We start from the raw sequence: 13028 nt of genomic DNA, 5'->3' as shown, positions 1-13028 counted from the left end.
TATTACAGGACCAGCTAGTCCTTTGGTGGATGGGGGAGGACAGCGCAGCAAGTTGGGTTTTTTTTAAGGCAAAGCATTTAAAGTTACATGTTTTTGGAAACCTTGCCTTATTCCTGTTCAGATTAGTCATGTATGAACGACAGTATTGGTGTTGATGTCCATGTGTTACTTGGTTATGCAGAATTTGTGCTGGGAACCTAAATACTGTGGCTACACATTTAAACGCGTCATGTTACGGGGAGGGGTGTTTTGCTATTCTGATCACGAACCTGGAAAGAAGAAACCCCTGGGAGTTCTGGGAAAACCTATGAACTGAAATTAGCCAAGTGTTACAGGGAAAGATTCATATGTTCAAACATGCTTTCCCTGCTTAATTCCTTTATGTGTAGCAACCTTTAACTTGAGTGAGGAAAATGTGGTGCTTATAGAAATAGAATCGGGCGATTTATATGACCTACCATCACCCAAATGCAGAATGTCAGTCACTTGGCTAAATGGTCTGAAACCATGTGAAGGGGGTGGTTTAAAGCTGCACAGGTGCCACTGAAGGACTATCATCCAGGCTTGTATTCCAGACTGTTCATCCAAAGGGCCTGGCTCAAACGTGAAATACTAGGAAGACTGTCTGCATTGCCCAGATCCCATCTTTTCTACACTTTTATGGAGGCTCCTTTATGCAAAAACAATGAAATGTGAGATTTTTTAAAGTTTTGTCAGAAATCAGTTTCTGTCTTGACAGTGCTTCCATGATTTTTAGGTACCTTACTGCCTTGAGCATCTGTGTAACTCACAATTTTAGGCCAACTGTGATATTCTTTATTCTTAATGGGTTCTTTCGTATCAACAGACATATGTTATAGTCAGATGAGAAAAGCATCAGTCCTATAATCTTGGCTGCACTTTACCAATGACTGTCGAATAATGATTATTTTATCTTCCCACATCCTACAGTTATATGACAGGTTTGTTTTTTTTTTGTTGTAGTTTTTTTTTTTTTTTTATTCCTGGTGTATTGCATTGGTTAGAACTTTGAGAGCGATGTTAAATAATAGCGTTGGTAGTCAACATACTTAGCTTGATCTTTACATTAATGAGAAGTTCTCCTAGAGTCTCAGTGTTAAGTATTATTTAAGTTGTTTGCTATAAGGAGCTATTTTTAGGTGATAGTATCATTCCAATTCTACTTTATCAAGATGTGTATCGAAAAGCCTGAAATGGATATTTTTTGCATTTGTGATTTTAAACATATGTAAATACATCTTTAAACATATAATGTACGTGTAAACATGTATTCTAAACACATGAAAGTACAGGAAGTAATGAATGATGAATTTCCATGTAGCCATCATCCACTTCAGCATTTAGCAGATGTTTTTCATCTTGATCCAACTGACTTCCCTTCCCTCTTATTATTTTGAAGCAAATTCTAGACATGTTATCATTGAACATATACACATTTCAGTATGCATCTCTAAAAGCTAAGGACTGTTTTTAAGTATAACCACAGTACATTTGGCACCCACAAATTAATGATAACCCCATACAACTATTAATTTTCTAATCAGTGATCAGATTTCCTCTTATAAATATCATACATTTATAAATGTTTGAATCAGGATCCAAGTAAGTGTGGTGCAATGTGAGTGGTTAATATGTCTTTTAACTCTTTTAAATGTCTCTATTTTAGATTTTTATTTTCTTTCATCCTCTTGGCCTATCTCTAATTCTACTCTCTTTGTTTATCCTCCTATAGTTTTGTTTTGAAGAAACCGGTTTATTTCCCTGGAAAAGTTCTCCAGGGTCTGGGTTTTGCTGATTGTATTTCATGGTGTGTCTTTTATTGTGTTCCTCTGACCTGTGTGTTTGCTGCAAATTAGTAACCTGATGCGGATGCCTGATTAAATTCAGGTTTGACTGGGGGAATAAGAATACTTGGTAGTCTTATGGAAATTGATTGTTAATCTCATCAAATGTTGATTCAGCATCTATTGAATGACCATATGGCTTTTATTTTCTGATATGCTGTGATTTTTTAGATTTGTTGGATATGATCATGAATTTGCCTCCTATTTTCTATCTTCTGACCTTTCATCTACTTTCATTTCTAAATGTATTTTCGTTGATGAATAAATTAACCTATGTCATTAAATGTCACATGGTAATTTCAGCAGGTTGCTGAAAAACTGAATCCTTGATCAGTCCTCTCTGTTTTGATTTGTTTTGTTTGGTGCTGAAAACTTTTGACTAATTTTCTAAGTGATAGGTTAACACTTTCTACATTGACATGACCTCCTCCCAACCAAATTGATATTGGTAGAAAATGCAGTGTATAGTTACAAATGTATGCCTTCTGCATTTAGCCTGAGGAGATCTATAGATCTATCAAATTAAGCCAGTCAAATGGACTGCTAATACTTGCTTTGCAGGCTAGATAGATTTTACTCCTTTAGAATAGGATCAGGGAAAAGATTCAAGGGACAGCTTGAAAGTTTGTCAACTCCGGGCTTTGGAAATTTTGTACTTAACATAAAACTGAGTGATTAGTAGAAAGTACATAGCAGAACTGTATTTCTGGAGTAGACTTGTTAGCTAAGGAAACATTATTGACTTTGTAAGAGGAAAATGTAGCTCTCTTGTAATTGCAACCAACCAATGATCCACTGTGAGAAGGGACTCTCCCTCCCTCTTTTTTACAAAATCTATGACATCCTATAAAGTATTTGTCATTGTGATGTTGCTCTAAGAAGTAGTAGACTCTGATTACATTGTATCATGAGTGAAATGCACTGTCAGAAAAAAGGAAAGAAAAGATAACAACTTGTATGTTTGAAAATAACCTTTCATGACAATTTTATTTTTCTAAGGATAACACTATCTAGTGACACCAAATCATTTGCTCAGCAATTGCTGGGAACTTAGAATCTGCTTTCTGTTTAGCAACAAATGAAATCAGTGTTACAACAAAAATTATAATTTTGTTTTATGAGGAGAAACACCCAAAGGTCACTTTTCATTCTGCTGAAGAAGGAAGAAATAACAGGGTCTACCCAGAGAGCTTGTAAGACAGAGAGGAATTAAAGACAGTCTTATTAATTTACTTAAGCTCCAATATACATTTAACAAAACAGAAAGCAAGCATTTCCTAATTCACTTGTGTAACCTTGAGTAGCGTTCTCCTGTGTACCTCTGAACTCCTTGCTAGAAGTATTTTATTAAAGACCATAGAACTGTTCTTTTGAGATGATTTGTATCCTCTTTTTAAATATGGGATAAATTGTAAAATATGCTAACGTTTTTTTCTTGTCCACCATTCTATGTGTTTTTAAATGCTGCCAAAGCCCAAATTCAAGACTAACACCAATTAATTTCCATTGGCCCTTGGTGCCAACTAGTTCTTTGGACAGGCTCTTACCTTGTGGGTAGTCTGCGAATCTGTAAGTGCTTACTTCTAGCTTATCAGCTAAGTTCATAGATCCATCAAGTGAAATGCCGTGATTCTACTTTAGAAAGTTCTGGTTTCAGTTATGGTCTCATGATGCTTCTTCTCTGACTTCCCTTTTTGTTTCTTTAGCAGAGTTGAGTAGAGGGGAGGCCAAGGAAATGGTGTGCTACTTTAAATCGCTGTATTGGCACTGGGAACCTCCAAGCCAGCACAGGGTTGGGGTTTTTGCTTTTATTTTGTTTTTGTTTTGTTTTTGTTTTTGTTTTTGTTTTGTTTTTGTTTTTGTTTTTGTTTTTGTTTTTAATCACCTCTTGCCATTTTTTTCCTCTTCAAGAATGTATTTGCCATTCAGCAAAGTATTGCATTACTACTCAGAAAAACTTGCCAGCCCACAAGGACAGTGTTTGAGTACTTCTAAGTCAGACTCTGAACTTTTCCTTTGGAGAACTAATGACTCCCCAGCCAGAATAATAGTAATTTCAGTTTTTTTTTTTTTTTAAACTGGGAGTTCAAAGAATGCAAAAGCATGAAGATTTCTAAATACAGAGCCATTGAAGATATCAAGGTAGGGTTGTTTAAAAAGGAAAGAAAGAGGAAGAAAAACCTGTAATGTAGTGATAGTTTCATATTATAATATAAAAATTGTTCAAATGTGTATATTTCATTGAGAAAACTGCATAAAGTTAGTGAGCTTAATTTTCCTGCAACTAAATCATTAAGAATTGTCCTAAAAACTGCTAATAAAGACTCCTTCACTCAGGGAAGACAGGGTCTAATGATTTTTCCTTGGGGTAAATACTGTACACTCATGCTAATCCCTGCTAATTGTCAAAGAAGAATAGAGTGGCTTCTTATCAGCAATTTGCATTTGTGTAATGGCCCTGGTCTGTTGGTGCTGTCTACTTCACTGATAAGGAAAACACCACTTAAAACAAGCAAGAAAGTAAGCCATCCTTTCCAGGATTGTTTTCTTTTCAGCCTGTCTTGAGCAGAAAGAGCCTGGCATTCTACAGGAAAAACTGTGATTCTGTGGGAAAATATTTAATGATGAACAGAGAGCACTTAATTACTCCTCAGATTTTTATTGTGTATTTATAAAAGTGTGCAATAATGTGTGATTTCCAGAATGTTATGTTATAAACAGCTAATACTATGTCCTATATAGTAATGGATGTCACACTATTTTTTATATTATATGGTTTTAAACTGTGATAATAACAATGTTGTGAGTATACTTAATTTAGTAGTAACTTGGACCTTTGGTCAGAAATATTAAAGAATTGTATGGATCTTGGAAGTTGAAAATATCACACCTTTAAGACAGTTTTCTTTTAACTCAGATTGTTCTTCAGTTTAATTTGTAGGCAAATTTAATGGTTATAAAATATTAACAAGCAATTATGATACAGTTAAAATAGAGCAGATAATTGATATGTACTTAATGCCTGCAGTGGTTACCTCTCCAAATTAGATATTCTTTCTTTATATTTTGTAGAAGAATAATATGCTAAGAACATTTGAGGCTTGATTATATATCATTCCTGAGTCTGGACAGACATGTTTTTTTGCTTTTCTTTGTTCCACATTCATACCACTAGTGATAGTAGCAGTATCATATATTTGCATGCAGTGTTGCAGCTAAGAAAGTACTTTGTCACACTTCCCAGCAACCCTGTGACAGCAGATTCTACAGCAGAATTTACTGCGGCAGGCTATTAATTGGTAAAATTGAGCCTTCGATCCTATTCTTCTCAACAAACTCCAGGATTCATTTCACTACATTTTATCTATAAAGGTTTCCTTTTAGGAAGAATTGTTCACAGTCTTAGAGTCTTTAGCCCCAGTAACTCTAGTCGATATCCTCATGTCTTGCTCATAATAGGCAATCATTAAAGAATTGTAGAAGGGAAGAAGGAAGGAAAGAAGGATAAAAGGAAGAAAAGAAGGAAGAACGAATAAGGGAGGGAGGAAGAAGAGGAAAGAAGGGAGGAAGGAAGGCAGCTAGAAAGGAGCGAGCCCTACTGTGTGGGGCAGGATTTGGGGTAAATGGTGGTAAATGGTGATCTTAGTCTCCAGATCCTTGGCTAAGTCAAAGAACTGTCCAGCCTGCCCCAGGATGGTCATTAGTCCTGACCTATATGCCAGGAGAGACCAGGTCAAGAGTGAAACACTCCAGAGTACCTTGTCTGCTAGCAAGTTACTGCTTTATTTATATTCTCTTCCTTATGATATTGTAGCTGCTAACATCCCAGGGAAAGTATGTTTGGGATTCGTATTTTGCAGTATTCCTAATTGCTGTTCATTTAGCGACTTACTAGAAGGTGACAGACTCCCAGATCATAACAAACTAGTCACGAACTGGTGAGAGGCAGGGTTTATTAGGTCCCCAAAGAGTGAGATCTACTTCACTTACTTCCGGGGACAACTGTGAGGGTCATCTTTTATATATCAAAACATTCTGTCTGCACAACGTTTTACTTCACCCCTGATAAAGTCCTCCCAGCCCCCCCAGAAAGAATGTCCTTTCCGTAGCCAGATCTAAGTACCTGCTTGGTCTGTTTCATTCATTTCTGGCAAAATTACTAAATGGAAACGGACTTAGCAATGCAACATGCGTAAGCCAAGGAGAAAGGATATCACTGCAAAATTTATAGGTGTGCACTGCATTGAACTAGGGAGAAAAATAGGAAACCTGGCCAAAATCTGAAGGGTTCATATATCAGCATCTCAATCCCAGATTCTTCTGACAATTACAACTTAGTCCTGTGTTTGGCTGTTGGTTCAGAACAGCTGTACCCAGTCAGCTGACACTTAGCATCACCTGGGAGTTGATTACTGCTTTACAATCCCATGGTCATTTTTGTTCTTGCTGCAGCTAAAGAATATAAGTGCTGGGATGCCTGGGTGGCTCAGGTCCTGGGATCGAGCCCCACATCAGACTCCCTCTCTCTCTGCCTCCCACTCTCCCTGCTTGTGTGCTCTCTCTCTCTGTGCCAATAAATAAAATCTTTTTTAAAAAATACAAAAATAAAGGATAGATGTGCTAAGCACAATAGACTGTGATCAAATAAGACAGTTGCTACTTCATTTTCTTCAAGAGTTATGTAACCATCAAATATTCTATTGCTAGCTTCAAGTAATGATCTAAGAATTTTTCAAATGAATGTGTCATAACTTGGTGCTACAGGATATAACAATAAAAGGATAATATTTTCAGAGGGGAAATATTTTTCAAACACAAAGAAGAGGGTATTATTTCTTTTCTTTTTCATTTTTTGTTTAAACTCAATTTAGTTAACAAATATTGTGTTACTAGTTTCAAGGGTAGAGTTTAGCGATTCATCAGTTGCTTGTAATACCCAGTGCTCATTACATCATGTGCCCTTCTTAATGCCCAGCACCCAGTTACCCCATCCCCCCTCCACCTTCCTTCGAGCAGCCCTCAGTTTGTTTCCTAGAGTTAAGAGTCTCTTATGGTTTGCCTTCCTCTGTTTTCATCTTATCTTATTTTTCCTTCAAGAGGGGATTATTTCTAGTTTTAACATACATTTATTAATTTTACTTATCTTAAAGTCCAAGGAATAGGTATGATGTATCTGGCTGTTGCTTCTATTACTGCTAATCCTTATTGATAGATTTATAATTTATATGGAGTGTCTGCTCTGAGGGGAGAATGTTTGTTTAGGTGTTTTTAGTAAAAGCCTCAGGGTTGGTTCTGAAAGAGCCTGGTGCAGTGTTTGCTGCTCAGCTTGGGTAAAGGGTAATCCTTAGCAACCTGTCAGGGATTCAGAGACCGCTGGGATCTGCTGGAGGCTCAGAATTTCTCTGTGGGAATGATTGGTGACAGCGCACCGCAGGTGGTCTATTCAGCTCTGTCACCTGGGGCAGCAAAGAAACCAGGCCCAATTTGTCATCCCACAGTATCCTGTCAGCAGTTAAAAGTCTTAAGCACAAAACCTTTAACATTTAAAGTAGATAGATACCTATATCTATATCTATATGTACACATATATATACCTACAATATAAAATATATAATATTGAAAACTATAAAGCCAATATACACATAAAATGTAATTTCCAAAATAAATAAGTACCTGCCATTCAAAAATGATATTGAACTTGAGTCGCACCGACATGACTTTATATCATTATCTTTGAGCCTTCCTGGAAAATGGGTTTTACTTACTCGCAATAGGTCTTCTCTTTTCCAACTTCCTTAGAAGATAAAATATTGGTTATAAGAAATGTTGAACCTTTTTCCTATTATATTCTAATTAAATTAATTAACTGTGGTTACCCTTTAATAATTTTATTCTATTTAATTACCCCCAGAAAGTACTTCATTTGTTTACTGTGGTTTATTAAACCTGAAAGATAGTGAAATCCGCCGTACCTTATGTGAACTCTTCCTTTTAAGAGAATTTAAGACTGAAAGCTGTTTAGAAGAGGGAACGACAACATGTAAACTGTCCCCTTCTTTATCTTCTATCCAGCTACATCTACATCTACAACCGGAACAAGCCATCTTGTAAAATGTGCGGAGAAGGAGAAAACTTTCTGTGTGAATGGAGGCGAGTGCTTCATGGTGAAAGACCTTTCAAACCCCTCAAGATACTTGTGCAAGTAAGAAAAGAAATCCTCTGTGTGGCTTATGTCCGTAACTGCTTCTTTCAGATGACTCCGTGTCTCATGATGTCTTGTTGCTTCTTTTCCCAATTTTGTTGCATCCTGTTGAATAATGCTGTTTTATTTGTAGAGTGTTTTGAAAATTTCACACCATTTGTCATCTCCTCTGTTACATCCAGAATTGTGTTTTGCTTTTTTCAGTTTTCTTTGTGCCTGTATATTTATAAAGTTGCTTTCCCTGTGGTTTTCCTCACTGTTACCTAGAAGAGATGTGCAAATATCATAGAGGCCTATAACTTTTGAAAGCTACTTCTCCATCCAGTGTTACGAATGAACCTGTAAGATAATGTTCCTTTTTACCCCACTGATCACCTGCAAAATGAATAGGACAGCTCAAAGGAGCAGAAGGGCAGAAGATTCTTTCCTTACGCATCTGTTACACTTTTCATTAGTTTATTGTTTTACAACTATTTTAAAAATGGAATGTAGGTTGATCTCACTAATGGGAAAAAAAAACATTGCACGTGTTTGGAGATGTATTTAGTGTGTGTACCATCATTGTATGTAGAAGGCAGAGTGTTCTTTTCATGCACTGCCATTGTTTGTAGATATATTTAGAATGGTGCTCTTCCAATGACCTGAAGAAGGTGATGCACCATTAAGAAAGATTACAGTTATTATTTCTTAACAGACAGACTGAAACCGTGATATTACCAGTACATTAAATACTTAAACCTTGTAGTTAAATTAGTAGGTCTTATCAAAACCACATGTTTATTGTGCCATGCATTTTAAGTCTACTCTTGATATTTAGGCTGTATGTGGGACACAGACACATTAATGTGATGTGGTAAAAAATGTGTAATGTCCCATTGAAATGATGAAAACTGCTTATTTATTTTGCAGTTGCCCGATGGCTGTGCCCATTGTTCTAAAGTAGCAATGATTATCATAAATGAGAAAAAAACATGCCATCATAAAAACTATGAGCTTGTGGCTTAAATGTTGACAAAGAAGAGTAAGTTTGTCAGAGACACAAGCTGAGCTAATAGAGTAATTAGCAAAATGAAAAAAAAAAGGCACAAGAAATAATTAAGAGGGTCATTTCCCTCTTTACATCATATAAATAGCATACAGATATTTATGTGACAGTTCTAAGAAAATCTTTTGATTTTTGTAAGTTACAAAGGACATCATTAAAGACACATGTTTTAAAGTCATAACATCAAACAAAAATACCATTTTGTGGGAAATGTTTTGCTCTTCCCTGTGCTGTTCTAGACATGGCCTGTCTGTAGGGTGTCTCATGGGATCTCGGGTACTAAAGTACAAGTGAAGAAGTACCTCCCAGAAAGGCTTTCTTGCCCTCAAACTCTTTTTTTCTTTTAAAAGAGCAGAAGTGGTTCCAAGAGAAGACAAATTTTGATAGTTGTGTCACTGATCTTATCAGTGAAAACAGACAACTTGTAAAATTAAATGTAGTCTTTTAGAGTGAATAAAAGACTAAAAATCACAAAAATAGAATTCTAATCTCAGTTACTAAACATCTCTTTCCTAGAGATAGATAGGTGATAGCCAGAAACCAAGATAAAACTAATAGCCAAAAACCAAGATAAAACTAAAAGGTAAAAAATTCCTTCAAAATTTTAAAGGAAGGTAAAAATGAAAGAGCATGTAGAAAGTTATTTCTTCTGGATCTGAATTACTTCATATGACTATGGTTGTTTATTGTTTTAACAATAATCCTAGAGATTCACTTTTTGATCATTAGTATATTGAAATCTGCATATCTAGCGTAAAGAATAAAAGTTGGTTGGTTTTGTTTGGTCTTGGGTTCTGCCGACTTGCTGTGAACACAACACATTGGCACCCCTATATTTATCATACTAAATTGGAAAAAGCAAATTTTATCATCTCCTCCAAGTTTTCTCTAATTGAAATAGAAAAACAGAAGCTGAGAATTATAATCTATAAAATATGAGGTTCATTTATTATTTTGTTATTCCATCCTAATCTTAGGCAAACAACCTAATTATGTTTTAATAAGTCTCTGGAAAAAAATAAAAATTATAGTTCCTTAAGTTCTCCTTTTTAAATAACTGCACCCATATTATCTGTGTCTCATACAATTACTTCTTGAGAAAAGCATCTGAGACCTGTATTTTAATTATAATAATGAAACATGATCATTTTTCATCAGAGCCTTTGCAAAGATTTACAAGCTGCATGAATGCATAGGATAGTTTCTAATACCTCTAAGGAACGAGCACATTTATTTTCCACATATTAATTTCAGCTATTCTGCAGCCCTCCCACGTCCTACACAAAACATGCAATCACATAAGTGCTGTTCATTTGTTCCTTTTTTGGTATTGTGCCAACAACCATAATTTTTTTTCACCCACCAGTTTTCCATTAAATTTTAAGCCCAATCTAGAAAAAAAGTACTTGCTTTATATTTTTTTAATCTTGACGTGAAATGGTTGTTATTTCTCTAATAAATATTAAAGCAGCAAACCATGAATGAACAACTGTGTGTCCCCCAAGTTAACTGGTGGGTTATGCTTGTCTTCTACTTCTCAGCAAATTGGCATCATAATTTTATCAGATTGGTTTTTTTTTCAGTAATTATAATCTTTCAGAAAGTGTTAAAAAGTTTATCACTGGATCTTATTGGAAAGAAAATCTTTGACATCTATGATTTTGAAAACTGTTTTAAACCCTTTTGGGCCATGTCTTTATTGAAGCATCAAAGCAGGCTAGTACCTTGAGGGAAGAATTAGAGTATATTTAACATCCAGAATATTTCAGGCCTTTTTCATTGAATGAAAGTGGATTTTTTTAATCCTTGTATTAAAATATCCTTAATGTAAAAAATAATCAGTACTCAGAATTGAAACAAAGGCACCATAATATCTATGTCTTTTGATAGTAGACTATTCACTAGATCACATCAATAGAGACAGAAAACATAAAATGCTACATTGGCTCATCATGGTCCTGTGTACAAAACCAGTTCATAGTTTCCATATGGTCCATCTGTCTAAAGCAAAACATTGCTGAAGCATGAACCACATCGTTCAAAATCAACTTTATCCCATGACTCAGAAACACAAGAATGGAAGTTTCCAAGTAGTCTCTCTGGTCACCTAATCCACTGTTGTCTTGGGAGTTAAAGTAGAAGGCACAGCGGATCTCTTGTCTCTCTACTTAGAACAAGGTGTTGCAAATGGATTAACCATGTAACAGTAAAACACTTCTCTGAGGAGAGGAGGTTTGCTGGTTATGTGGACATCCCCCTGGGGACTGTGTGGGAATTTCAGCCGTGGTTCTCATCTTTTATATTGCTCCTCTCTCCATAGTAACTTAACATTTATCCTGGGGAAAAAATAGTTACTATTCCAGATCACATAAAGACAAGAGAAGAATCACTCCATCTTTCACCATTTGATGCCCTGTATAATCACATGGTTCAAAGAAACAAGACAATTTGAAATAACGTCCAGATTTTCCTCCTTGCTTTTCCCCTTGTTCTTGTATATCAATTCTTCTGAATAGTTTCCATAGAGAACTATTTTGGAAGATGTTGATGCGATTTTTTTTAATCTAAAAATGATTTTATACCAGGCTGTATTTATAAACCCATTATGTTGTCCCATGGACAGATGTGGCTTTCCCATGAGGGGATTAGAGTCTTAACCACCAAGTTTGGGGAACACTCTTGAGCCCTTCCACTTCAACTCTCTGGACAATATCTTTATGTATAATATAGAGTTAATATGTTCTCCAAATATCTTCCCAGGGAGTCCACGAAACTAAATGAATTAATTTCTGCTAAGGTATTTTTAACTCTGGGGAAGCAAGATTGTTTTTTTCCCTTATAATAAAAAGTAAATGGTGATATTACATTTTCTCTGTAGACATTAGACAAATATATACACCTGTCTTAACAGACTATGCTAGTATGTTTTTAAAAAATCCATTTCTCCATTTTGCTTAACATTCACAATTTTACTTGGTTTGGTAGGGCTACCAGCTAGCCTTATAACTTTGCATTTAACAGGTCATTTAATATCTCTGACTATTATCATCCTTATAAGTAAAAACAAAAATAGAAACAACCAACCAAAACTTGGGAACATGGGAGTGGTCTTCAAACATGAACTTATAATTTTGTATCACTTTTATGGAGCTCTGTAGTATATGTAAGGGCCTATAAAAATACACATAATTATAGGAGATAAAATCACAACATATAAACTCAATAAATGAAATACTAAACATTTGTTTATAGGACCACTATATCTATGCCAGGCATTTTTGAAAACACAGAAAAAGTGGAAGGCATGGTCTCTGATCCCTGGGAACTTAGTCTGTTTAGGAAAATGAAGTAGCTAAAATAGTAAATCAATTAGAGTGACTATATCCCAAGTGGTGCAATGCTGATTATTATGGTAATGAAGATGGAAAGAAGGAAAAGAAAAGACAAGAATAACTTGGAGAAGACTCAATAATCATAGACATCATTTATAGAGTCTTTTCCATATACCAGGTGGGCATTGAGGCTGCAATAATCTTTTCTGCGAGACACAGTGACACGCATATCTAGACCAGCAGCTCCATTCTAGGACACAAAACAGACAAAAAAGAAAGAATGAAAAAAGAAAGAAAAGAAAATTTAGACATAAGAACCAGTTTAAGAGCTCCGAAGGCCAGGCAGATAGCCTTGGACAGCGTGGGAGCTATTAGAAAGTATTCATAACTTCTGGAGCAGGAGAATAACACAATAAACATAGCAGATGTTTATGGAAGACAGACTTCCATACAGGCTAGAGAAATGTGGGCACTAGAGAAGGTAGACTGAGAAAGTCAGAGACACTAGCTAAAGTTAAAGTTTTATAAAATCCTGGCATAAGAATAATGATGGTGATACTTAAAACACTTTTTAGTAGCTGGAT

At 35.5% G+C, this 13028-nt stretch overlaps 1 protein-coding gene across 16 annotated transcripts in view; it reads left to right on the top strand.

Annotated features, from left to right (window-relative positions):
* The window catches only part of NRG1 (neuregulin 1), a 1080326-nt gene that overhangs the window by 1033284 nt on the left and 34014 nt on the right, over nucleotides 1-13028 (top strand). For all 16 annotated transcript variants that reach the window (XM_072763562.1, XM_025993570.2, XM_025993571.2 and 13 more), the window contains one exon: nucleotides 7938-8067. In XM_072763562.1, coding sequence (XP_072619663.1) covers nucleotides 7938-8067 — 130 coding nt within the window. The remainder of the gene's footprint in view (nucleotides 1-7937; nucleotides 8068-13028) is intronic.

This window comes from Vulpes vulpes, chromosome 7 (genome assembly GCF_048418805.1).
Source record: "Vulpes vulpes isolate BD-2025 chromosome 7, VulVul3, whole genome shotgun sequence".
Classification (NCBI taxonomy): Eukaryota; Metazoa; Chordata; class Mammalia; order Carnivora; family Canidae; genus Vulpes; species Vulpes vulpes.
Note: the sequence above shows the minus strand (reverse complement) of the source record. Positions and strands in the feature narration are given on the sequence as shown.